Here is a 27,923-nt window from a genome sequence, read left to right on the forward strand (position 1 = left end):
ACCTCAGCCGAGTAAGGGAATAAGGGAGTTATCCCCCACCTCCCACCCCCCTCTCCCAGTCGGGGTCGTGGCCAACAATCTCCTCCCCCTGATAAAATCGGTTGCTCTCTCCGTGGCCATTCGTGGGACGTTGCCTTGCGGACCTGCGCTGCCACACTTCGCGCCTTGGGCCGTCCTCCCGCTGTGAGTGGCGCTGCGTAAATGTCAGTTGTTGTTGTCGTTGTGTCGGTGAGTGATTTGGGTTGGTCTGTCTGTTGGCTACCATCAATTTACACGTGGGTGGGTGCAAGGCAGGAGAAAAGAGATGCATATTAAATTGGCTGGTGCAAAAAAAATACATACATATATATATATATAATTCCAGTCAGTTTCGGCAAGATATTTAGCTTCGGGAGGGGAAAAATAAATAAAAATAGCAACGTCCCACGGACACGACTGAGATGGGCCGAACTGCCTCCTTCTGTGCTGTCAATTCCCAGGTGTTTCAGAAGCTTATGAAAAGATTCAGGAAAGCGCACACGATAATAATTTGGCTGCTCGATCAGCAGCTGTTTTCTGGGGCACTGCTGTGGGCTGGTGGCTGCCACGTTTGGCCCACAAAGCGCACAGCCAATTAATTCACCTTGCAGTATATTCTGCGAAGCGCTTTGAGGCGTCTCGACGACCCTGATCAGGCGAAAAGCGAGTGCGAGGATTATTATCATTACTATAAGCTCGGAGGAGGCGGAGAGCGAGGGGCGGATGAAGTCAGAGACACTGAATTGTGCGAATAATACTTGCATTTCAAATAGCGCCACATCGCGTCTTCGAGACGTCTCAAAGCGCTTCGAATTGCAGACACCCCCACCCCACAAAGACACACACACACACACAAACACACACACAGCTTTTATTACTTCCATGTTGTGGGGTGGGAGGGGAAGTAGGACAGGGCATGTGAGAAGAGAGACGCAAAAAATACGCTATATAAAAAAAGGCTGCATTTCAGATTTTCTTTTGGCTTCGGTGCTTTTTTTTTTAATAAGCGTTCAATTGTACAGCGATCTCTCAGCCTGGCTCCTCCGAGGAGCACTGACCAAACACATTGTCTGCTGGAGGAAAAACACGCACACGCACGCACACGCACACGCGCTCTCACACACTTACATACAGAGGCTCATCAATGCACACTCACTCACAGAGGTGTGCGCGCACACACACACCGCCACACGCAGACAGACAGACACACACACACACACAGAGACACGTTCCAGCAAAAGCACCTCCCGCCCCCACCCCACCATTTTTAAGCAACTACCTTCTCCTGAAATGCCCTTCAATGCCACCACCCCCCCCCCCCCCACCCCCCACGTATTTCTTTAACAAAACAACTGACTTGCATGTAATTTTCATTAGCCATATTAGGAAGGGATGGGAGAGGGAGCGGGAGGGAAGGCAGAGGATATTGCAATTGAGAACTGCATCCTCCATTCAAGTCAGCCTTACATGGCTAGAGACAGAGGGAGGGAGACACACAGACAGACAGATAGACAGACAGACACAGACAGAGACACACACACACACAGACAGAGAGAGACACACACACAGACAGACAGACAGACAGATACACACACACACACACACACACAGACAGACAGAGAGAGACACACACACAGACAGAGAGAGACACATACACAGACAGACAGAGAGAGACACACACAGAGACAGACAGAGACACACACACACAGACAGACAGAGAGAGACACACACACATAGACAGACAGAGAGAGACACACACACAGACAGACAGAGAGAGACACACACACACAGACAGACAGAGAGAGACACACAGACAGTGACAGACAGACACACAGACACACAGAGACACACACAGACAGACAAGCAGTGAGATAGAGACACAGACAGACAGAGATCTTAAGTGATGCTGTAAACACACACACAAACAAAAGGACAGTTTTTTTCCCCTCATCTCTCCCTCTTCCCACATCCACCATCTCAGAGCAAAGCAAAATCCACCCACAAGAGAAGGAAACACCACATATTTCATTCAAAACAAAAATCACTGGAGATGCTTTAAAAGGGCTGACAATACATATAAAAAAATATTTCCCCCAACCCCCACCCCCATAGAATATACACACACATATGTATTATTATTATATATATACACACACACATAAGCTACCCACCCACTCCTATCTTGACAAAACACTAGGAAAATTACACACACAAAAATGCACAATTAAGATCCTTTTTTGTGTGCGAAATGTCTTTTTTTTTTCACCCGCAAAACACACAGCCGACTCCCTTTACAGTAGACGCTGTGAAGCGCTCCGAGACGTCTCGAAGACGCTGTGAGGCGCTGTGACAAATGCGAGGATTATTATTTTTTTAAAAAGAAATATAAGAACACAGCAGAAGGACGGGGGGTGAAACCGGGCTGTGACCGGCTGTGTGTGTGTGTGTGTGTGACCGACACCTATTTTATATCCCGTACTGATCATCTCCAAGAAGGAAAGGGGAGGGGACGTGGAGAACGGAAATGTGTGCGCGCGCGTACATACACATGTTTTACATGTCCATACACACGTTCTACACGTGAAAAGTTCCTTTTTCTTGCAGAAATGAGTTTGGTGAGTATACATACATGTTATATATACACACACACACACACACGGAATCATAGAATTATACAACACAGAAGGAGGCCATTCGGCCCATCGTGTCTGTGCCAGATATGAACATATGTGAAACATACACACGAATGCATATAGAAATGTGTGGACATATAAACACACAGGTTTCGTAACGCACACACATTTCTGCATACATGTGTATGTATACACACACACACACACGTAAGAAATACATTTCCTATTATACGCGCCCGTTAATTTATACAGCAATGTGTGCACATGTAAACACATATAAACACATACACTTCATAAGAAATGATGTACATTTCACATGGGAAGACAAAGACAAAGGGGGGGGAAGCGATTAATACGTCAAAAAAAAAATCACCAACCTCTGGCCGAGAGTTTCTTGGTGTTGATGATTTTGGCCGCGTATTCTTGCCCAGTGGACAGTTTGACACATCTTCGGACGATAGAGAAAGCCCCTCTGGATTGGGGGGAGAGAGGGGGGGTGTGGGGGGGGGGGAGGGGGGAGATACAGGTTAGTCACAGTGTTACACAAAAGTCATAGAGACACACATAGAGAGAGAGAGAGAGAGAGGAAAGGGTTATGGTTATGGTAGTAATAATGTTACCATAAGGGGGGGGGGGGCAGTTTAGTAATTATGTTGCCACATGTCAGATACATGTTAGTAACAATATTACCCCAAGTCAAATGCATGTAGTAACAATGTTACTCTAAGACAGATACAGTAACATTAGTAACAGTGTTACCACACGGCTGGAGACGGGTTAGTAACAATATTGCCCCCGAGGAGGTCCAGTAACAATGTTACTGTCCGCCCGGATACATATGAGCGACAATGTTACCGCACGACAGAGACACGTCGGTAACAATGTTACCACAAGCGATACACACGTCAGTAACAATGTTACTCTGAGAGATACATAGAAAGGGGAGAGAGAGGATACACCGACAGTACAATGTTGCCCATCCCCCCCACCCCCTTTTTTCCCCCTTACCCCCCACCCCTCCAGACCCCCCGCACAGTCACTTACTTGCCGAGCTCCTCGTACAGCTGGTATTCATCACTGAACCTGGTGCAGGTCCCTGTGGAGGCCATGGCGGCTGGTGGGGAGGGCAGTGCCCTGTGTGCAGAGCCTGTGGGCAGGGGGAGGGGGGGAGGCTGGTGCTGAGGTGCCCTGAGCAGAGACACCCAGGGGAGAGGGGGAGGTTACACAGCAGGACTGGCTGGGGGTGGGGTGGGGGGGGGGAGAGGGCAGCTGTTTGGAGGCTGGTTGCAGACCCTGGCTTCTGGCTGTGTGGGCTGGGGAGGGAGGGAGGGGGGGGGGAGGGGGAGAGAGACTGTGCAGCAGACCCTGGGCTGGGGGCTGGTTTCAGGCAGGGGAGTGCAGAGAGAGAGAGAGAGAGGTTGTAGCTGCAGCCCTGGTCTCCTGGCTGAGCTGAGCTCACTGCTGGTCGCTGGCTCCTGGCTGTGTTGAGGGAGGGAGGGAGGGAGGGGAGGGGGAGGGAGAGACCAGACCCTGGCAGAGCAAAGACTGGCTGTTGCAGGCTTTTGGACTGAGGCTGGGGAGGGACTGAGGCTGCAGAGCCAGAGCTGGGGTTGGGTGGAGGGAGGGAGGGGGGGAGGGAGGGGGGAAGGAGAGAGAGAGATTGAGTTGCAGACCAGGGCTGGGCTGTGTTGCAGAGCCAGGGTGGGCTGGGCTGGGTGAGGCTGAGCTGGGCTGCAGAGCCAGGTGGGCTGAGTGAGGCTGGGGTTGGGTGAGGTTGGGGCTGAGCTGGGCTGTGCAGGGCTGAGCAGGGTTGGGGTGGGTGAGGTTGGGGCTGAGCTGGGCTGCAGAGCCAGGCTGAGCAGGGCTGGGTGAGGCTGTGCAGGGCTGAGCAGGGTTGGCTGAGGTTGGGGTGGGGCTGAGCTGTGCAGGGCTGTGCAGGGTTGGGTTGGGTGAGGCTGGGGCTGAGCTGGGCTGTGCAGGGCTGAGCTGTGCAGGGTTGGGTTGGGTGGGTTGGGGTGGGTGAGGCTGTGCAGGGCTGCAGTGGCCACTGATTGACAGCTCAGCTCCCAGGGCAATAGCAGCCCCCGCGCCTGCGCACTGCCACCCCCGCCTGGCCCCGCCCACAGGGCCGGCAGGCCCCGCCCCCTGAGCTGACAGCTGGTGGGCAGGGGGCGGGGCCTGGCACTCACACTCACACTGACACACTCACACTGACACACTCACTGTGACACACACACACACTGTGTCACACTCACACACATACACTGACACACTCACTGCGACACACACACACACTCACTGTGACGCACACTGTCACACACACACACTGACACACTCACTGTGACACACACACTGTGTCACACTCACACACATACACTGACACACTCACTGTGACACACACACACACTGACACACTCACTGCGACACACACACACACACACTCACTCACTGTGACACACACTGTCACACACACACACATTGACACACTCACACACACACTGTCACACTCACTGTGACACACACACTGTCACACTCACACACATACACAATGTGTCTCACACTCACACACTGTGACACACTCACACACACACTGTCACACTCACACACATACACAATGTGTCATACACTCACACACTGTGACACACAGTGCCACACACTCACCGTGACACACACACACTGTCACACACTCACACACACACACTGTGACACACACACACTGTGACACACTCACACGCACTGTATCACACGCACAATTGTGTCTCACACACACACTGTCACACACACGCACTGTGTCTCACACACACACACCGTCGCACAAACACACTCACGCACACCGTGTCACATTCTCGCCCACACCACCGTCGCGCACTCACTCACACACACACACACACACAACTGCGTCGCACACGCAACCGTGTCTGTCGCACACGCCAGCGTCACGCGCTCGCGCGCGCACAATCGTGTCGCACGCGCACACGCCTGCTGTCGCACGTCGCGCGCAGACGCACACACTGTGTAACACACACTGCCTCACACACACAACTGTGTCACACCCGCACGGAGAGAGAGAGAGAGAGGGAGAGAGGGAGAGAGAGGGGGAGAGAGAGAGGGGAGAGAGAGAGGGGGAGAGAGAGGGGGAAAGGGAGACCGGGTGAGGAGGAGAGAGAATTCAAATGGAGACTTCAAGATCTCATTCTCCGCCGCGTTTCCAGTGCAGATTTGCTGTACATCAACGATATTTTATACGTAAATACGACGCTTCCCCTTTGTGAAATGGCCGACGTCAATACAAGTCTATCATCATTATAGAATCTAACATTTTACACAATATTCTGGGGGGGGGGGGGGGGGGAGAGGGCAAAAGATGGTATTGTTGTTGCTGTTCTGGTGTTTGTTTATTTATGAAACGCTGTTAACAAGTAGATTAATTGAAAAATAGTAATAATTTGGTCTGTTTGTGTGTGGGGGGGGTGGGGGGGGGGCCGCCGCTGTGCGCAATTGGCACCCACCAAATATACAGTTGATTCGCTTTACAGTGAGAGGCGTCTCGGAGACGTGATGAGGCGCTGTATCCAACACCAGGGATTATTATTGTTGTTGTTGTTACGAATGACTTGTTCAGAAAGTCGGTGCGTTTTGGCTCGAATCAATTACACAACCAGCAGACGGGACGTGGAGGAACCTGTGCTCTGTGGAACACAAGCGTGAGGATGATGTGGTTGAGGCCATTTCCTTATTGATTTCTGGATGTGCCCGGGGGGGGGGGCTGCGCTACACTGGGACCCAACCGCAGACTGACCAGCACCAGGAAGCGTAATCGAACGCTCTCTCGTGAGATTAAATTGTGGAGTCCTGCGGCTCAGCGGTTAGAGCACTCGCCTCGCAAAGCGGGAGGACCCGGGTTTAAAACCCGGGCGGGTCGGGGTGAAAGCTTAGGCAAGTTTCCTTACTCCACACACGCACACGCGCGCACACGCGCGCACGCACACGCCGCACGCCTCGGTTTCCCAAGCAGTGATTAGGAACCCCGGTTGTTAGTCGATCGGCAGATCGCTTTCTGGGGGTAACAACTCCTCCCCCCCCCAAAAAAAAATAAATGGCAATAATTTGGCCGCTCAATCCACGGCGGTTTGTGGGGGACGCTGCCGCGGGCAATTGGCCGCCGCGTTTCGCCCACAAAATACACGGTCGCTACAGTTCACAATACACCCTGCGAAGCGCTTTGACGTGACGAGGCGCTGCACCAAATGCCAGGATTATTATTATTATTATTTTATTGGGCATGTGCGAGACGCCACCTAGTGGGACCTCCTTGGTCTAGGCTGACGCTGCAACACAGGGCTTAACGTCTGCTGCATTTCAGACGTCTCGAAGACGTGACAAGGCACTCCATCAAATGCAAGGATTATTATTATTATTATTATTACTGTCGGAGCTGAAGGGTCGTGGGTATCTGGAACTCTCTCCCTCTCCCAAAAGGCTGTGGATTATTATTAGGCTGTGATCTAATACAACGGCGGTACAGGCTCGTTCCTCCTTGTTCTTGTTCCTCCTCTCGGTGGAAGGATATGAGGCGATGGCACAAACGCGGTGCGAATTGGTTTGAAAAATACCGCGATCGAGATCCAAGCATAAGATAGAGATAGAGTGGACACGTCCTTATTCATTGTGGTTTGCGCTGTTGCCTTGTTTTGTGTTCTGCAAGCGCACGGCAGCACTTCATCATTTCCTATTGCCATGTACGCTCGTTTCTGAAGCCCCTTTGGATATGTTGGCTCGCAGTGGTAGGAAATGGATGCCATAAAGCTGAGGGAAATGCTGCGGTACCATTCATCCTCCGTGAATAAGCGGTCCACTTTCTTCCAGGCCATCCTTTTGTGCTTCCGGACGTACTATTTAATTATTTACTGACTCAGTCGTGGCTCAAGGACTTCAACCTGTTTTGTGTTTGGAGTCCTGTAGCCTCGCGAGCGCGTCCAATTCCCGGGCGGGTCAGGGCGAAACCTTAGGCAGGTTACCTTCCTCCACACTTCCTCCGTTCACCCAGCACTAAGGAGGAACCCGGCTGTTAGTCGATTGACAGATGCTTTCTGGGGGTAATAATCCCTCCCCCAAAGAAATTTGGTCACTCAATCCACGACTGCTGTGTGCCATCGGCTACCGTACATCACACATAAAATATACGTCGATCCACCGTACAATACATTCTGTGCTTTGAGACGTCTCAACGACATGATAAGTGCGAGGATTATTAATTATTAATTGTTAATTGTTATTTCTATGGCTCTGTGGTCCTCATGTGGATTCAGGTTTAAGACCAAGGGTTGGGACACTGGATCACACTCAAGATTCTTTTAACTCTTAGCCGCTCGTACCTCACTTACCAAAGTCACTAAAGTTTCTATTTGGCTCCCGATTCGACTTTGAGTAATTTTTTTTAAACTTCATCCAGCCAAAACCGCCGGGGGGTTTGGCTGGACAACCAGAAAACATTAGGATCGATCTGTGCGAATATAATTGATTTGAATGACAAACGATGTGACAAAGGGGAAAAAAAAATTGATATTATGACTTTAAAAAGAGGCAGATTTGCAAGTCCTGCGTAAGATAAATCACGGCGGTAATGTCATCCATTTATTGCTGCGCTCTTCATTCTCAAATATAATAATCCTGGCATTTGACACAGCGCCTCATCGAGACGTCTCAAAGCGCTTCACAGGATACGCTGTAAAGAGAATTGACTGTGTATATTTTGTGGGCAAAACGCGGCAGCTAATTGCGCACGGCAGCGTCCCCCGCAAACCGACATGGATTGAGCGACCAATTTGTTTTTCTCGCCCTGCCTGGGAATCGAACCCGGATCCTCTGGCTTGCGAGGCGAGCGCTCTTAACCCCACTGAGCTCCAGGGATTACCACGGCATGAGGAGGCGGCGGCTCGCTCTCGCCGGGAGAGGGTGACAGGCAGACAATCTCCGCGTGAACCGTTCGAGCTGCGCCTCGTGGGAATCACCTTCCCGAGAACTAATAAAGCCGCTGACGGAAACACGACAGCAAAGCGGTGACAGCTGCCACTGAAGCCAGAGACCCCCTGGGAGGGTTGGGGAAGTTCATTTCTTGCAGTGGAAGCTGTGAACGCCTGCACAGAAGCAATCGATCGGCTCTCAGTGTTCCGCGTGTCTGAGGGACTCGGGAGTGCATTCATCAAGTAATGTCCAGCAGGTCTGCTGGATCAACTGCACCATCCTGGGGTGGGATGGGGGCAGTAATAATAATAATAATCCTTGCACTTGGTATAGCGACCTATCATGCCTTTGAGACGTCTCACAGCGTTTCATAGAATATACGGCAAAGTGTAGTGACTGCGTCGCTTGTGGGTGAAACGCAGCAGCCACACACAGGCATGGATTGAGTTAACAGATTATTACAATTATTATTTTGAACGGATTATTACCTCCGGAAAAGCGATCCACTAATCGACTAACACCCAGGTTCCTACTTACTGCCGGTAAACAGAGGCGGGTGGAGTAAGGAAACTTGCCTAAAGGCTCGTCCTGCCTGGGAAGTGAACCCGTGTCTTCTCACGTGCGGAGCGAGCGCTCTAACTACAGAGCCACAGAACTCCAAATGAATCTCATAACAATTTTGCAGCTCAGGAGGAGCCCACTCGGCCCATCAGGTCCGCGCCGTCTCTGGGAGCGAGAATCCGAATAAAAACCGAATAAAAACACCCGACAAACTCAGACAAATCCTTTTATTGTATAATAACGGCAAAGCTGTTTAAATCTCAGAGCTTTCAGACACTGCGTGAGTGAGTGAGTGAGTGACAGTGAGCGAGCGAGCGAGCGCACTGACAGTGAGAGAAACACTTTATTCTGACAATGAACACAAAAGCATTCCACACACTTTTGAGAAATCAGGTTTAATTCAGGTAAATCTGAGGAGAATAAACATGTAATAATAATAATAATAATACTTACATTTGATAGAGCGCCTTATCACATCTTCGAGACTCCTCAAAGCGCTTCACAGGATATATACTGTAAAGCAAATTGACTGTATGTTTCATAGACAATCAATTGCACACAGCAGTGTCCCACAGACAGTCGTGGATCCAGTGATCAAATTATTATTATTTTTGAAGGGATTGTTGCCCCTGGAAAAGCGATGTGTCAATCGACTATCCACCGGGTTCCTACTTACTGCTAGGGAAACAGGTATGGGTGTGTGTGTGTGTGTGCGCGGAGTAAGGAAACTTGCCCAATGGAAAAGAAATAAAGAAAGGTGAACAGAAATTAAGACAATAAATAAATTCACAAGAACTGAGGGCTGATGTGTAGTGAGTGACCTGGTGAAGTTCAGAGAAAGTCTCTCGCGAACCGGAGGGAAGATGTCGATCGCTAATCTCCGCTGGTCTGCGGGGGTGCTGGACGGAAGGCGAGAGGCGTCAATAGCTCTTGCGGTTGGTGATCAGAACTGCACGGCTCCGGGAGAAATATTGAACATGGTCGGATCAAATTTCTGCCCCTTAAACGGAGATCCTTCGGCATCCCAGCCTTTCTTCAGCATCTCGTGCACTTTCTAGGACACAGAAGGCAGAGACAGTGCGGCGCGTGAGAGAGGGAGGGAAACCGGGCGGTTTACAATCACACGCATTTCTGCTAACACTGTGCAGTGCTCCGGGACGCAAGAAGTTGTTGTTGTTGTTGTTGTAGTAACGCACACAAGTCAATCTCTCAGTCTGCAGCAATACAATTTGCATTTATGCAGTGCATTTCACACCGGGAAGACATCACATCTCAAAGCACTTTGTGACTTAGTAATAATAAGGATCCTTGCATTTGATACGGCACCTTATCACGTCGCTGAGACGTCTCAAAGCGCTTCACAAAGTACGCGGCAAAGTGAAACTGACTGTGGATTTTGTGGGCGGAACGCGGCGGCCGATTGCACGCAGCAGCGTCCCCACAAACAGCCGTGGATCGAGTGATCAAATTATATTCATTTGTTTTTCTCTTACAAAGACCTACAGAGACTGTACAGCACACGGAAACAGGCCGCTCGGTCCAACCGGTCTGCGCCAGTGATTATACAAGTCCTCACCCATTCCGTACTCCCTCCCAAACCCTTCTACCCCCCCCCCACCCTCTCCCTCACCTGAAGGTCCTCTTCAATGTATCTACACTCTGATTCAACCACCACTTCACACAATCTCCCCATCTGCTGCTTGAAGTAGTTCCTCCCAAATTCTCTTTCTGATGCCCCCTCGTCACTATCTTATATTTGCCTCCACTGGTTACACGCTCCCCAACCAGCGGAAACAGCCAGTTTATGTCAACCTTATCGCACCCTATTATATATTTTACGCACAGCTTTCCTCAAAGTAATTGTACAGTCGAGGCTGCCTTCAACAACTGCTCAAAGTGGCCTTCGTGTAAGAGTGGCCTCTGATTCAGGGGTTCGTTGGTGTGCGTGGAATTCCTAAGTGTACGGGAAAACACAAACCCACCCACTAAATAAATTTTAATGAACCAATAGATGAGAGACACTGTGTGGAAAGGTCCAGAAGGAAAAAAAAACATACAACGGCGTACAAGATAACGCATGTGTTTAGAGAGTCATGAAAACAACAATAGTCCTTGCGTTTGACACAGCGCCTGATCACGTCTTCGAGACGGCACAAAGCGCTTCACAGCATATGCTGTAAAGTGTAGTGACTGTATCGTGTGGGCGAAACTTGGTAGTCCATTGCGCACGGAAGTGCAATCACGCATTGAGCGACCAAATTATTATTATTTTTTGAAGGGAATATCGCCCTTCCTAACAACCGTGTCCCTGCTTACTGCTGGGTGAACCGAGGCGAGCGTGGAGTAAGGAAACTTGCCTAAGGTTTCGCCCCGACCCGGGGAGTCGAACCCACGCCCTCTCGCTTGCGAGGCGAGGGCCCTGACCGCTACGCTATGGGACTCCAGACTTCTACACTTACGTGGTTTAACAATCACGAGTGGTTACTGTTTGCCCACCAGCGCGCTCTCCCTGGCTACGTTCTGCCCGTGTTTCTCGCAGAGTTTGGCCTCCACGCGCATCATTAACTCCAAGACGTCGGCGTGGCCCAGCGTGAGGCAGAAGTCCTTCAGCGCCTCGACGTGCGGCCACACTGCCTTCAGGCTGGCTGCCTGGCTGGTGGCAGGCGGGTGCTCTGGCTCACGGTCTGACCCACTCTCCTCCTCCTCGCTGTGAGGCTGCCCCTGTGTCCGCGTGAGCTCAGAGACCGTGCCGTCCAGGTCGATGTTGTTGTTGCAAGTGGCCAGGTCCTTGTCAAGGTCCACCAATTCCTGGACGCCGCACCCGAAAACCCGCCCGCACAGGTCCTCCAGCGCGACGGGTGCCTGATGCTCGCTCGCAACCCCCACCCCGTGGTCCAGGGCCACCTCGGACGTGTCGGGCACGGGGAAACCGGCTTTGCTGAAGCACTCGGTGATCAGCCCGGGGTCAACGTCCGCCCAGCTCTGACTGATCCAGTAGACGGCCTCCAGGACGGTTGTGCCTTTCGAGACCCCGCTCCTCTCCCCGTCCAGCTCCCTGGCCACGCGGTTCAGTTGCTTCTCCCTGTAGCGCAGCTTCACGGACCGAATGATGCCCTGGTCCATGGGCTGGAGGGCCGAGGTGGCGTTCGGGGGGAAGAACACCAGCTTCAAATTCTTCAGCCGCAGGTCGGGGTGGGAGGGGGCGTTGCGGAGGAACAGCAGGGCCTGGCGGCTTTGCCCGCCCAGCCTCCGGTCGAAGCGTCGCAGGTAGTCTTCGAAGACCTGGCTGGTCAGCCACGAGGTCCTGTTGCCGTGATAGTCGACGGGCAGAGAGCCCACGCCGATGTTCCGGAAGCACCGTGGCTCGGCCGACCGCCCCACCACCACCGGCCGCTCCTTGTCCCCCGCCAGGCTGGCGCACAGCATGACCGTCAGCCTGTCGCCCGCCCGCTCCCCGCCTCCGCACTCCCAGTCTCCCCCCACCCCACTTTGCCGGGTTCGGTAGTACAGGCCGGCCTCCCCCAAGCTGTAGATGTCTCGGGTTGAGTAGCTCTCGAGGGCCGCGGGCAGCCAGTCGGTCCAGCCCTGGCTCGGGTCCCGGGCGGGCTCCCCCTCGCCCCGTTCTCGTGCCGCCGCCGCGGCCCCCGCCCCGCCGAACGCGATGCCGTGCCGCTTGCGGAACGAGTCGAGCCAGCCGTTCGAGGCCTTGAAGTCGGCGTGGCCCAGCTCGGCCGCCAGCCTCCGGGCCTCGGCCTGCAGCATGGAGCCGCTGACCGGCACCCGGCGGGCGGTCATCTCCCCGAACCACTCCCAGCACAGCTGGTTCAGGTCCTCGTTGCCGGTGGCCCGCTTGCGCTTGCGGCCCGGGGGCGCCCGGTGCTCGTACTCCTCCAGGATCTCGCGCCTGCGTTTCAGGATGTTCTCGATCTGCGTCTTCCCGCAGTCGAACTGGGCGGCCAGCTTCCGGCTGCTCTTCCGCGTGGCCCGGTGGATCCCGATCACCTCCACCCGCTGTTCTAAAGTCAGCAGCTTCCTCCCCTGAGGCGACGGGTTCCGGCCCGCGGGCACCGGGTCGGGGAAAAACAGAGCAGGCGGCCTCTGAAAAGGGCACAGGGTGTAATTGGGCTACCGTTGCAACAGACAAGGGCGGCTTGCTGAATAGACGGCTCCGGCCTCCTGCGTGTCCCTCGTGCCCTCCGCTCCACCGTCGGCGGACGCCCTTTCAGCCACCGCGCCCCGAGACTTGGAAACACCTCTGCCTCGATACCCCCCCACTCCGCCCACCGCCCCGCCCGCTGCCTCCCTTCCCCATCTTCAGGTCGCGCCTGAGGACCTTCCTCTTCGACCAGTGCCTACAGTCACCTCCCCACTCCCCACCTCTCCCTCCACCTTAGCATCGTGCTCTGCCACCGTCAAGCCAAGCCAAGCACTCTGGGACGCTGCCCTGGGTGCGTTGGGAAAAGTTACTCATAGGCTTGGCTTGAGACACGTAGCTGGGATGAGGAGCGAGAGAATCATCCATCCCAAGTAGTCACGGAATGTTACAGCACAGAAGGAGGCCAATGTGGCCCATCGTGCCTCTTTGGAAGAGCCACCGACTCGCCCCACTCCCCCGCTCTTTCCCCATCATAACCCCACGAGCTTGTCCCTTTTTGAGTCCCTATCCAATTCCCTTTCGGAAGTTGTTGTGTGACGGTAATGGTTGTGAAAGGTATGGGTGTTCCGCACCCCGGCACTGCTGAGCACAACTACCGCACGTGCCTAATAACGGCAAGGCAGGAATGCACCTGCTCGCCGTTGAGATTCATATTAAAACCCAGTTCAGCGAGGAATCTCTCCCCTCCCCGTTGATTCAAGTAATGAGATATTTTGTTCAGTGTTTCTCATTAGCTATCAATTCGTAAGGCCCGAGAGGCTTTTCTTTGAAGTTTAATAACAGCTTGAGGTTTATCTATCTGATGATAATCTCCCACCCCCACCCCCCCCCCCCCCACACTTATCTGCACAAACTACACGCGCAGATCGGTCGGTGCTGTTCTGTGGGAGCGACCGCACTCGGGGTTTAGCCTGTCCCGACGTATGTTAATAATCCTTGAAAGAATATGGAACCCACTTACTGGGCAGAAAGGAAAGAGTTAACGCTAGCTGTCTTTTGTCTGGAGGCTGCAGCGAATACATCAAAAAAAAAGTGTTACACAAGCACTCCTTAAAACGGTCTCTAATGATTGGATTTGGCCGCTGTTTCCCTCCAACATCAGCAGAAATCTATATTTAGATGCAAACACAAGATGTAAATGCCCAGATGCCTGCGGAGCTGGGGCTGACACTGTGCCTGGATGCCTAGCGTCTCTCAGTCATCAATATTCTGGTCAGTCTTTATTCACCGCAACAACAACAACAACAACAACTTGCATTTATATAGCACCCCTCACGCAGGGATAGTGTCCCAGAGCGCTTAAAGCACTCATCTTGAGCACAGTGATGGGTTTCCGCTTGTGTCAAGACACCCGGCTGACCAAAAAACAAACAAAAAGCAAACGACTTCCATTTAACAATCGATCAATTGATTACAGAGCCACTAATGAATAAACGTATACAGTAAATTCCTGATAACTCGACCCTGGCTTAACTTGTCACCACCACTTAAGTCATCGGGCTGTCAGTATCCCAGGCACGTTTATTGATGCATTTATACACATGCCAAACTCTCCCACACTCCTGATAACACTTCCTTTTCCATTGGAGTGACGAGTTCACGGAGTCAGGGAACGTAGAATTTTACAGCACAGGAGGAGGCCATTTGGCCCATCGTGCCTGTGCCGGCTCTTTGGAAGAGCCACCAACTAGCCCCACTCCCCCCCGCTCTTATCCCATCGCAGCCCCGCACATTTGTCCTTTTCAAGTCCCTGTCCAATTCCCTTTTGAAAGCTACTACTGAATCATGCGGTGCATTCCAGACCGTAACAACTCACTGGGTACATCGCTGTCAGGAGTTTACTGTAAAGATAAAGTCTGCTTAAAAACTATACGATTTATCTGCAGCATTCTTAGACTTACTTCAATTCTCTCTCTGTGCTTCCCTCTCTCTGTCTTTCTCGCTCTCTCTCAGCTCCTACTTTGTTCGCTGGCTGTGCTTTGGACCCTGGTTTTCTGTCTCCTTTTGCTTTGGCTGCTCGCTCTGCCATGAGGTGAATTTCCCTCGTCTCCGTTTTTCCCCCTCGGTCTCTTTGCTCGCTTGCTTCTCCTCGGGAATAAGCTACAGCGGGTCCTTTAGCTCTGAGCGCACGTTAGCTGGCTTAGTCATTGGTCCGTGCGTTCTTCCAGCTTAGCACCATTCCCTCACAATAGCATTGCAGGGAAAGCTACTCTTGTAAAGATTTTTGATATACCTTTCATTTCTTTCTGCAGCCAAACCTAACTTGATCTCATCGATCATTAACGCAGTCATCCACTTTGTTACTGCCTGCAACTCCATCCAAATAATAATCCTTGCATTTGATACAGCGTCTTTCACGTCGTTGGGACGTCACAAAGCACTTCACATAATATACTGTTAAATTAATTGACTGGATACTTTTGTGGGTAAAACACAGCAGCCAATAGCGCACAGCAGTGTCCCTCAAACAGTCGTGGATTAAGAGACCAAATTAGTAACCGTGTTTGATACCGTGAGAGAGAAACTCGCTTCTCTTTCCAAGTGGTACCAAGGGATTTAGAACATCCACCTGAACAGGCACAGGGGCGATCTCGGAATAACTTCTCACATGAAACAGTAAGAGCTCAGGTAATTCAGCCCTGATCTTCTCTATGAGCTCAGGAGTGGACACGAGGCAGAAACACAAAATCTCCTGACCCAGAGGCGAGAGGGCGAGCACGAGCGAGTGAGTGAGTGATTATTATTATGATTATTGTTGAGCACGAGTGAGTGAGTATGTGGGAGGGAGGTAGGGAGGGACCTCATAAACCCTCTAGCACTGGCTGGCCTGAGGCCACGCTGCTCAGGGGAGGAATGAAAGCAATCCTTCATCCAGCTTCTCTCTCTGTGTTCCCACCTCCCTTGCTTACCATTTCGTGGCTCTGTGGTTTCCCCTGCATCTTCTGGTGGTAGTCAAAGGTCAGCCTGTCCAGGACAGCGTGTTCCTCCTCGTCCACCGTGGCCATCGATCTCTCCTTGTTAATCTTCTCAATGTCGATCGTGTCCTCACCTTCCAGGATGGCATTCCACCAGTACTCGCCGTTCTTGTTCAGGCTGATCTGTGTTCGGAAACCACACACATTTCCTTTGTAGAGTTGAGCAGAAATCTAATCACAATCCTTGTGTTTATTGACAATAATGGCCCTTGCATTTGATGCAGCAATTCATCAGACAACTCAAAAGCGCTTCACTGCATATACTGCAAAGTGGAGTGACTGTATTTTTTGATGGTAAAACGCGGCAGCCAATTGTGAAACCTCAGGCAAGTTGGAACCCGGTTGTTAGTCGATTGGCGGATCGCTTTTCCGGGGGCAATAATCCCTCCAAAACTAACTAAATAAATTTGGTCGCCAAATCCCTGACTGTTTGTGGGGACGCTGCTGTGTGCAATTGGCTGCCAAGTTTCGCCCACAAAATTCACAGTCAATTCACTTTACAGTATTATCCTGTGAAGCGCTTTGAGACATCTCAACAATGTGATAAGGCGCTATATCGAATGCAAAGATTATTATTATTATTGTTATGATGATTATTGTTACGTAACAGCAAGCTGTAATCACTGGTTTAACTCATGCTCGATATTTGAGGAACAAACGGCTTTGAAAAGGGTTAATACTCCCAAAAAATATTTTAAAAATTCTCAGCTTCTGTCACCGGTGAAGGTTTCCAAACGCTTGTCACAAAAAGCCTCACTTGAGATTCTCTTTATTGCCTGGTTCTGAAAACCATTGCAATCTTTCTTTTTCCCTCTTCACTTGCGGTTTTTTGTGCTCCTGTCACTGCGATCCAAATTTCTGCCATTCTAAGGCATTTGAGACCAACCGGCAAGTGGTTTTCTCTCTCTGAGCGCACGCTAGCTACTGTGTGTGTGTGTGTTTTTTTACTTCAATGTTTAATTGGGTAGTCCATCTTCATTGACTATCTTTCAGTGGCCAAAATGAGCAAGTACATCAACGGGTGGGGGAAGAGGAATTATTAAAAGGAAGCAAAAAAGAACATGTTGACGAGAGAGAGAGAAGGAGAGAGAGAGAGGGGGCGAGAGAGAGATTCACTTGGTGAGGCGAAGAGGGAAAGGTACGATTGATGATGTCGTGCCATCAAGACATCCCGAAAAGATAATGAGCTTGCAAGCAGAAAAAAGAAAATCAAAGCATCTACAGGCCTCTCACGAGAGGCTGAGTGAGCAGTGTGCTGTGTGCAATTGTAAAGCCAACTGAATTCTAGTTCCAGTTCTGACAAACTGCAGCTCAGCTCGAACACTGCATGTGGGATACACAGCCGTTTAACAACATATAATAATAATCCTTGCATTTGTTATAGCGCCTTGTCACGACATTGCGACGTCTCACAGAATACACTGCAGAGTGAATTGACTGTATATCTTGCGGGCAAACACGCGGCGGCCAATTGCGCACAGTCGCGGATTGAGTGACCTAAATATTTTTTAAGGGATTACGATTACCCCGTAAAGCGGGTCGGCAATCCACTAACAACCGGGTTCCTACTTACTGCTAGGTAAACAGAGCCGCGTGTGTGGAGTAAGGAAACTTGCCTAAGCCTTTGCCCGGCCCGGGAATCAAACCCAGGTCCTCTCGCTTGCGAGGCGAGCGCTATAACCACTGAGCTACAGGGCTCCTAAATGATGGGAAATGAAGGCAGAATAAAATGAGATTTAATGACCGTCAAATAGCAGCTGACTGCAAGCAGAGCCACTGATGTGTACCCATTCCACACAGAAGGAATCCTTTTAGGATCTCAAATGCTATGATTTTTAATAGGGCACCTCTTACTCATCGAGATAAAAAGTGCAGTGGTTAACAATTGAAGTTGGGGATTTACCTGAAAGTTACTACGCAAATTGATCTCTTCCCACACTTAATTTGCCGACACCACAGCTGAACTAAACGGCTCACTTACCGAGATGCATTTGCCCGGCTCCAAGCTCCACAAAGAGTTTTCTGTGTTGACCTTGTGGGTGAGCTTCCCGTCCATGAGCACCCGCTCGCTCGCTCCTTCAAACACGGCCACACGCAAGTAACTGTTCTGGATGTCTACGGACACCTGGGTACAAAGAGAAGATGCAATTAAAAGTGACCCCAGCCATCATTCTCGGCATTTGATACAGAGCCTCATCACGTCGTCGAGACGTCTCAAAGCGCTTTAACACGATACACTGTAAAGTGAAGTGACTGTATATTTTGTGGGCAAAACGCGGCAGCCAATTGCGCACAGCAGCGTCCCCACAAACAGCCGTGGATTGAGTGACCAAATTATTATTAATGTCTTGGGGGGGGGTGGGGTTGTTACCCACGGAAAGCGATCCACCAATCGACCAGCTAGCAGCTAGGAGTTCAAAGTCCCAACCAGGGCTTGAACACATTGACAGTGACGAGAGCCAGGCTGACACACGTTCCGAACAAACCAGGATTAACAACTGCAGGGAGAATAGGGAGTCTGTAATAATAATCGGTGCAATTGATATAGCGCCTTATCAGGCCTTTGAGACGTCTCAATTGCGACCGAGTGTAACTGGCCATTATTACCTGTTTGCCTTTCACTGTGGACTTCGACACGGGCACTTTGACTTCCAGGTCAGTGTAATCCTGGGACCAGGTGTAAGTGTCTCTCACAGCCCCATTGTAGCTGTCAGCGTTCTCCTGAGTAACACTGAGCTTCCTGCAAACATACAGGCAGAGAGTGTGACCGTCAGTCAGTCAGTCAGTCAAGCAATCCTCAAAGGCTGAATCCCAGGTCATTTCCCTAGAATCATAATAATAGTAATAATAATCCTTGCATTTGATACCGCGCCTTATCACATCGTCGAGATGCCTCAAAGCGCTTCACAGGATATGCTGTACAGTGAATTGACTGTATATTTTGTGGGCAAAATGCACATCATAGAATCACACAGCGCAGAAGGAGGCCATGCAGCCCATCATGCCTCTTTGAAAGAGCTATCCGACTGTATTTTAGTGCAGTGGCTTCTGCACAATGATGCTGACACTGCCAAGCAGATGGCAAGACAAGCAATTCTAATGGGGAACTCTTTACAGAACAGCACAGACTGAGGGCAGCGATCCCAACATTCGGAAGGTTCCTTAGCCAGAGGTTTCAACATGTGGGTAAAGCGATGAGATTTTTAAGCGGCTCAGAGCCTCTGCCCCGCGTGAAGGGCCCTGTATCAGTGCAAGTTGTTGTTGTTGTCCCTCCACCTCCCTCGGCTCCTTCAAGGCCCGTCTCAAGACTCTCCACTTCGACCAACCCGTGCCTTCGGTCACCCTTCCTGCCCTCCACCCCTCCTGCTCCCAACCCCCAGCTCGGGTCCAACATCCCTGACTGTCCAGCGCCTTGGGACGTCCTCCCGACATGAAAGGCGCTGTGAAAATGTCACGTGTTAACAGCACGTGCACTAACTCCACAAATGACAGCGGTTCATTTGTACTTCTTTGGCCAGCGATCAGCCAGTCAGAAAAAAACAGCCTTAATAATCATGAATAATGCAGGTTACCACTGGCGTTTAGCATCAACTGAAATATTGATGGCAGGTTAATTGTTTTGCCTGCTCCGACAATTCATTTTCAATGTCTTTCTCACCTAATAGTCAAACAGCCCACACAATGTGAAGCAAACCATGCCTGCAGTAAGCCTGTATGCACACGTATGTGTGTGTGTGTGGGGGGAGGACATACATTACTGTCAAGCTTTGATGCTGCTTTTGAACATTTACTTATATCTCTCTCTCTCTCTGCTCTTTTTTTTTTGGATGGGTCGGGGGTCTGACACACACAGAAACCTATCACGATAACATCCCTTAACGGTATCCAAACCAAACTGAGTGTTCCACGCATCGTTTCGCCCACAAATACACAGTCAACTCCGCTTTACAGTATATCCTGTGAAGCCGACAACGACAACACATTACATTTATACGGCGCCTTTTCTGTCGGGAGGAAGTCCCGAGGCGCTGGACAGTCAGGGATCCACACCCCAGCTGGGGGTGGGGGTGTTAGGATTAGGAAGGGTGGAGGACAGGGAAGGTAGGGGTAGGGGGGTGACCGAGAGCACGGTGGAAGAGCAAGGTCTTGAGACGGGTCTGGAGGGGGCGAGGCGGAAGGGCTGTGGGATGGAGTTCCAGAGGGTGGGGCAGAGAGGCCGAAGGCCCAACCGCCGATGGTGGGTCGGGCCGGGGACACGGAGAAGGCGCAGGAGCACGTGCTAAGGCGCCGGAAAACGACGGCTTTGGCAAGTGACCATATTCCCAAAGCGGTGACACTGCTCACTCTGACTGGTCACCACCACACGACGCACCACAGCAAATGCTCAGAGTGTAACGGGACCTACTCTGGAGGCTCAGTGGGCTCCTGTTTGACGTCTAAGGCAGTGGCGCCCCCTGGCTGCTCAGCGGGGATGTCGCTGCTGACGGCTGGCTGCGCAGACGCTCCCACCGTCTCCTCCCCTGCCGCCTCCGCCGCCGCGGCTCCGGGGGTCTCCTCGCCCGTGGAGCCCACCTCCACCTCCTGGATGGAGGGCGGGACGCTCGTCCTCTCTTCCTCCATCTTCGTCTTCTTCTTCAGTTTCTCCTCCAGATCCTTCATGCGCCTCTCGTGGTCCTGGATCGCGTAATGTTCGTACTTCTTGAAAGCCTGAAGACCAGAAGGAGTGACGAGAGCCTTGGTTACTCCTGGCACTTGATACAGCGCCTTATCAGCCTGTGTGTGTGTACAGCGTTGGGGCTGAGGGTGTACGAGGACAGTGTTTGGGTATATAGGGTTGGGGGGGGGGGGGCGAGGTATAAAAATTTGGTCGCTCAATCCGCGGCTGTTTGTGGGGGACGCTGCTGTGCGCAATTGGCTGCCGCGTTTCGCCCACAAAATACACGGTCACTACACTTGACAGTGCGTCCCGTGAAGCGCTTTGAGACGTCTCGAAGACGTGATGAGGCGCCGGGTCAAGCGCGAGGATTACTGTTATTATTAACTGGAAGCTCAGGCTGCGGTGCGGTGTGAGGTGTGTATGGGGTGAGGTCAGGGGGTGTATGAGAGGCGGTTAGGGTTGAGCAGTGGGTGCATGGGGGGGGGGGGTGGGGGGGGGGTGTGTGAGGGAGGGGGGGGGGGGGTGGGGGTGTGAGGGGGGGTGTGGGGGGGGGGGGTGACCCAGGGCTATCCTGGCGCCCCCCAGGCTGTGTGTGGGGGTGTATGAGGGGGGGGGTGGGGGGGGGGGGGTGTGAGGGGGGGTGGGGGTGTGAGGGGGGGGTGGGGTGAGGGGGGGGGGTTACCGACCTGCAGGGCTATCCTGGCCGCCCCCCCCAGGCTGTGTATGGGGGTGTGAGGGGGGGTGTGTGAGGGGGGGTGTGAGGGGGGGTGTGGAGGTGTGAGGGGGTGTGTGGTCACAGACCTGCAGGGCTATCCTGGCCGCCCCCCCCAGGCTGTGTGTGGGGGTGTGAGGGGGGGTGTGGGGGTGTGAGGGTGGGGGTGTATGAGGGGGTGTGGGGGTGTGAGGAGGGGGTGGGGGGGGGGGGGGGGGGGGGGGGTGGGGGGGGGGGTCACCGACCTGCAGGGCTATCCTGGCCGCCCCCCAGGCTGTGTGTGGGGGGGGGGGGGGGTGGGGGTGTTGAGGGGGGGTGTGGTGTGTGGGGGGGTGGGGTGTATGAGGGGGGTGAGGGGGGTGGGGGTGTGAGGGGGGGGTGGGGGGTGTGTGTGTGGGGGGGGGTCACCGACCTGCAGGGCTATCCTGGCCGCCCCCCCAGGCTGTGTGTGGGGGTGTTGAGGGGGTGTGTGAGGGGGGGTGTGGGGGTGTGAGGGGGGGGTGAGGGGGGTGTGTGTGTATGGGGGGGGTCACCGACCTGCAGGGCTATCCTGGCCGCCCCCCCAGGCTGTGTGTGGGGGTGTATGAGGGGGTGTGTGAGGGTGTGTGTGTGAGGGGGTGTGTGAGGGGGGGTGTGGGGGTGTGAGGGGGTGTGTGAGGGGGGGTGTGGGGGTGTGAGGGGGGTGTGTGTGGGGGGGGTCACCGACCTGCAGGGCTATCCTGGCCGCCCCCCCCGGGGGGAAGCCCAGGCGGTCCTCCCTCAGCAGTTGGAGGCGGTAGAAGTCGGTCTTGCGGTACAAGAAGCCGAACATGGCTTCGAGAAAGTTCTCCACGCGGCCCGCGTGCTGCAGGATCCCGAGCAGCGCCTGGTCATACATCTCCGTCACCTCGGGCGGCCCGTCCATCCCTCCCTCCGCTCGCTCCTTCCCTCCTTCCTTCCTTCCTTTCTCTCTCTCTCTCTCCTCTTCTCTTCTCCTTTCTTTCTCGCCTTCCTCCGCTCGCGCCGAGAGCCGAGCCGCAGCACTTCCGGTCTGGCCGCGGCACTTCCGGTCCGGCCGCCAAACCCTTCCCACACACACACACACACCCACACACCCATCCTCTCCCGTTCCCCCCTTCCTCCCCGGAACTCGGTGGCGGCGGCTAAACGTTCCGAGCAAAAGGCCACAGCGCCCCCTTGCGTCCGCTCTGCCTCCTCTCTCTCTCCTCTCTCTCTAGACTTTTTTTTTCCTCCTCTCTCTCTCTCCACACACCCACCCACACACACACCCACACACACACAGCCCCCACCCCCCACCCCACCCCCCCCCACACAAAATAAAACTCTCGTTCCTCCCGGCAAAATGCACAGTCGATCCACTTAATAATAATAATAATAATAATAATAATAATAATAATTTGACTCGATTCATCGGGGTGCGCGGCGCCGAGTGGATCGACTCTGGATGGCGAAATGCGGCGGCCGCGTCCCACAAACAGTCGTGGATTGAGTGACCACATTGCCGCCGCCGCTACTGCTGCGATTACTGCTGTTGTTACTGTCCTTTTTTGGCGGGTGTGATTCCCCTTGAAAGAAAGGCTTGCCGCCAGACTGCTGCTCCCGACGCAGACCGGCAGATGTCCTCTTGGCCGTGCTCCAATTGCTTCCCACGGTGCCCCGCCGCGGCTTGACCTGCGGCGACAACAACAACCCGCGCTTAGATACGGCGTCCCCGGAAGGGCTTCTGCATTCCGCAGCCTCGCTCCGCAGGCGGCCGCCTTCGGATATTCTGGCGCGGGGGAACCAATGGGAACCATTCGACGCAGCCAAGCTTTGCCGCCCTTTACACGCACACGCGCGCACGCACACGAGCACGCACGCACGCGCGCGAGTCCCGTGGCGTATCGGTTCGCACGCTCGCCTCACAAGCAAGGCAACGTGCAGTCATATACAGTCGATTCATTTTTGCGGTATATTCGGTGAAGCGCTTTGAGACGTCTCTCTCAACGTTGTGCTAAGAATGCAAGGATTATCGTTGTACACGGCATGCAACAAAAACGACAACACAATTCCACGTGTAAAGCGCCTTTCGCGTCGGGAGGACGTCCCGAGGTGCTGGACAGACAGAGTTACGGACCCGAGCGGGTCGGGGTGGGGGAGGAGGGAGGGCGGGCGGGGGGGGGGAAGCGGGGAGATTGAAAGCACGGTCGAAGAGGAGGGTCTTGAGGTGGGTCTTGAAGGTGGGGAGGGAGGGGGTGAGACAAAGGGACTGCGGGATGGAGTTCTAGAGGGTGGGGGAAGAGTGGCTGAAGACCCGTAAGTTCGGAGAGGTCGGGGGGAGCGAGGCCATGGAGGGCTTTGAAGGTGAGGACCAGGATCTTGAACTGTATCCTCTGTGTGAAGGGAAGCCGGTGGAGTCGGGCGAGGATGGGGGTGATAGGGTCGCGGAGCCCGGTGCGGGAGAGGACACGGGCTGCAGAGTTCTGGATGAACATAATCCTTGCACTTGATGTAACACCTTATCACGTTACCGAGACGTCTCACAGCACTTCACAGGATTCGCTGTACAGTAGGGTGACCGACCGCGTGTGTTTTGCGGTCACGCCGACTGAATGTCACCCAGCGGTTCTGAGGAGCAATCAGTTGCTTTCACACTGTGCAGGAATTCTCTCTCTCTCTCTACCTCCCTTATCTCTATCTCTCTCAAGCCCAACATCAAAGGAACAGGTAAAGGTTGAACAGGGTACATCAGAAGATCGCAGTCTGTGACTCCTCATCTCTGCATGTCTTGATCTGATCACAACACATCTCGTGATCTGATCTCCTGCAGTCTATAGTAGGACGCCTCAAGTTACTAAACGTGAACTCCAGCGAAACCTTCGGTCTTTTCGAAGCTACGAGAAACAACACGCCCCAAAATCAGCCCATGATTTTTAGGGCACTCTGTCTTTTGCTGCAGATGTAAAATATGTTAAAGACACCGGTAAACGAAAGCTGTTCTCCTTTAAGATGCCACAGTTTGTGATAGTGGGAAGCAATAACAATCCTTTCGTTTGATAGAGCGCCTCATCGTGTCTTCGAGACGTCTCAAAGCGCTTCACAGGACATACTGTAAAGTGAATTGACTGGGTACTTTGTGGGCTATCAATGGGCAAGCTATGTGGGTCCAGCTGGTTAGGCTCCATGTGTAGGTGGGATGCGTGGAATTCTCAGTTGGGTGTGGAGACTCTTAAACGCGGTGATGGGTTTCCTCATGGGCCAGATACTCGGTTAACCAAAAAGAAGTCAGGCAGACAGACAGAAAAAAATAGCCAGTGTATAAATTGCTGTCTCCTGACTCCTGCTCAGAAGCAAGTGAGTGTGTGTGTGTGTACACGTGTGTGGGGTTGAGTGCCTGGCTTTGATACTCTCTTTGAGCAAACAGCCCACTGACTCATTGACTCCACTCATCCCAGCCGGAGTCAGTGGTTCCAACCGATCCGCCAATCGACTAACAACCAGGTCCTCTCACTTGTGCCTACAAACACACGCAGTCACTCCATTCCACAGTAAATCTCGTGACGCGCTTTAAGACAACCTTCCGACATGATAATAATAATAATCCTTGCATTTGATATAGCGCTTTTCACGTCGGGAGGACATCCCAAAGCGCTTCACAGAACACACTGTAAAGTGAATTGACTGTATATTTGTGGGCGAACGCGGCAGCCAATTGCGCACAGCAATGTCCCACAAACAGTCGTAGATTGAAAATGACAATTTATTATTGTTTTGTTTTGGAGGATTATTATTAGGCTCTGTGTGGAGTAAGGAAACTTGCCCAAGGTTTGGCCCTCTGCCTGGAATTGAACTCAGGTCTCTCACTTGCAAAGCGAGTGCTCTAACCACTGAGCTGCAGGACTCCAAAAATGATAAGGCATATGCAAGGATTATTATCATTATTGCTCGACTTTATTCCCTCTTAACTACGTGTTCAGTGCTTTCTGTTGTTTTGGAATTTGCCTCGTTAGTAAAAATGCAATTGAAACTGAAATACAGAAAGCAAACAGAGGAGATCCTGGTTTCATTTCAGTCGGGTGAGTCATTCAGGAGTCACCTATGTGTTAGAACTTGAACCCGATCCAAAGTCACAATGTCGTTAAACCTCAGGAGCTGCATTTCCTTATTGTTCCACTTATCTGCCTTCTCTATTTACAGATAAATATAGCCTGGTCCCGTGTCACGCAAGGGGAGAAGCTGAGAGCGGGGAGAAGTTCCAATCCACTTCAGTATCTTGTAAGCATGCTAATACCTGAATAAACTGCACACTGCCAGCAGCTCAGTGCAACAAGTCACAGGGTGAAAACTCCCAGCAACAAATGACATTTTACGCAGCGCCTTTCACTTCGGGAGGATGTCCCAAGGTGCTGGACAGTTGAGGGGTTGCACCCGAGCTGGCGGCTGGGATCCGGAGGGGTGGAGGGCAGAAGGGTGACCGAAGGCGCGGTCAAGACTCATCGAGTCATTGAACGTTGCAACACAGAGACCGGCCATTTGGCTCATTAAATCTAAGCTGGTATTCCCCTGCACGAGAGCCATCGAGTCTGCATTGTTGAATGATGCATTCACCTCACCACAAGCTCAGTTACAGGCAGCGTAGACACATCTATGACGAGCACAGCTACGGAGCCAGGCTGCTGAATTGAACAAAGTGGTAGGGTGGGTGAGGAGAAAGGACTTGGCAGTGTTAGAGGAAGGAGCAATGAGCAACAACTAAACAACAACAACTTGCACTTGTATAGCGCCCTCCACCCTAGAGGGTAGCGTCTCAGAGCGCTTAAACAAGCCGGGGTTCTCAGTCTGGAGAAGTGACGATTTTGAGGGCACCTCATAGAGAGCTGTACGCAATTTTAAATGGGCTTGAAAAAGTAATAATAATAATAATAATAATCCTTGCGTTTGACATAGCGCCTGATCAGGTCTTCCAGACGACTCAAAGCGCTTTGCAGGATATACTGTAAAGTGTAGTGACTGCATGTTCTGTGGGCCAATCAAAGGTTGCCAGGAAAGGTGGCTGAGGATTCCTACTTACCGCTCGGTAAACAGAAGGGTGTGTGTGTGTGAGCGGAGTAAGGAAACTTGCCTAACTCACACCGACCTGCCCTGCCCAGGCAATCAAACCCAGGTTCTCTTGCACGCGAGGGGAACACTCTAACCACTGCGCTACAGGACTCTAGGTAACTTAGCTGCAAATATACTGCTCTGAGGTTTGAGAGGTGAAGGCTCCCACGAACTGACAAAGCGATGGCGTTGCTGCGGTTTGAGAGGAAAGTGCTAAATAAACACAATGATGCAGCATTCTCCAATCCAGGAACGCTGACTGACATCTGTTTCCTGACAGCGCTGATGCAAAGGTTTGCCAGTCAGTGTGTTGTCGTCCACACAGTTACCCGCGATCACAGACAGGTCTCAGCTCCCCAGCGCCAACCTGGGCTTCTTGTGTTTCTGTGTACATTTTGTCAAACCGTGGCAAATTCATCAAGCAAACTTGGCTCAAAAAATGGTCTACACCGCACACACCAGCAAACCGTGACTTAAGAGCACATAAAGGCAACTTTGAGGTTGCTGAGCACAGGTTTAATAATAATAATAATAATCCTTGCATTTGATACAGCGCCTTATCATGTCGTCGAGACGTCTCAAAGCGCTTCACAGGATACTCCGTGAAGTGTAGTGACCGTGCATTTTGTGGCGAAACACGGCAGCCAATTGCGCACCGCAGCGTCCCACCAACAGTCGTGGATGGAGTGGCCAAATTATTATTAATAAAATTCGTTGAGAAATCGCATGCAATCGCATTTACGGCACACAGTCTAGTTGGTTGGGGGGGGGGGGGGGAGGAGGGATCCGTTGAGTAATGTCATTTTACAGTAAATAAGGTTTATTACAAATTTTACTCCTTTTTTTCGTAACTGTTACCTTGACGTTGTTGCCAGTGTTGGGAATTAAACCTGGTCCAGTTTGTCATGTGGAGTCCGGCAGCTCAGTGGTTAGAGCACTCGCCTCACAAGTGAGAGGACCTGGGTTCGATTCCAGCGCGGGGCACAACAACAACAACAAGATTCCATTTATAGAGCGCCTTTCACGTCGGGAGGACGTCCCAAGGCGCTGTACAGTAGGGTCAGGACCCGAGCCTTGGGGGGAAATGGTCAGGGGGAGGGGAGGGAAGGGAGGCAGGGAGCGAGGAGGGGGTAGAGAGTCGAGAAGGGAGCTGAAGGCTCGGTCAAAG

The 27,923-nt window shown here is 52.4% G+C and overlaps 2 protein-coding genes across 2 annotated transcripts in view; both read right to left on the reverse strand.

The window, feature by feature from the left end:
* Window positions 1–3,894, reverse strand: part of LOC103190417 (calcium/calmodulin-dependent protein kinase type II subunit beta) — a 103,573-nt gene extending 99,679 nt beyond the window's left edge. Inside the window, exons 1-2 of the mRNA XM_042344470.1 lie at window positions 3,696–3,894; window positions 3,029–3,123 (exon numbers count right to left, since the gene is read on the reverse strand). Coding sequence (XP_042200404.1) covers window positions 3,029–3,123; window positions 3,696–3,760 — 160 coding nt within the window. The 5' untranslated portion in view covers window positions 3,761–3,894. The remainder of the gene's footprint in view (window positions 1–3,028; window positions 3,124–3,695) is intronic.
* Window positions 3,895–9,388: 5,494 nt separating this feature from the next.
* On the reverse strand, window positions 9,389–22,754 carry nudcd3 (NudC domain containing 3). The gene is made up of 6 exons (XM_042344576.1): window positions 22,383–22,754; window positions 20,713–21,014; window positions 18,915–19,047; window positions 18,289–18,432; window positions 16,242–16,430; window positions 9,389–10,230 (listed from the first exon to the last, which is right to left on the reverse strand). The coding sequence occupies exons 1-6, from the start codon at window positions 22,578–22,580 to the stop codon at window positions 10,120–10,122; spliced, it is 1,077 nt and encodes a 358-aa protein (XP_042200510.1). The 5' UTR covers window positions 22,581–22,754; the 3' UTR covers window positions 9,389–10,119.
* Between the last annotated feature and the right edge of the window lie 5,169 nt (window positions 22,755–27,923).

Source organism: Callorhinchus milii, unplaced genomic scaffold (genome assembly GCF_018977255.1).
Source record: "Callorhinchus milii isolate IMCB2004 unplaced genomic scaffold, IMCB_Cmil_1.0 Scaffold28, whole genome shotgun sequence".
NCBI lineage: Eukaryota > Metazoa > Chordata > Chondrichthyes > Chimaeriformes > Callorhinchidae > Callorhinchus > Callorhinchus milii.

Bases quoted from the DNA above. Each gene is read 5' to 3' on its own strand.
- nudcd3 (XM_042344576.1), bottom strand. From the start codon at position 22,580: ATGGACGGGCCGCCCGAGGTGACGGAGATGTATGACCAGGCGCTGCTC. The intron at 19,048-20,712 runs GTAGGTCCCGTT...GTATGTTTGCAG, and splicing joins GAGCCCACTGAGCCTCCAGA to GAAGCTCAGTGTTACTCAGG. The intron at 18,433-18,914 runs GTAATAATGGCC...CTTTGTACCCAG, and splicing joins CCACAGTGAAAGGCAAACAG to GTGTCCGTAGACATCCAGAA.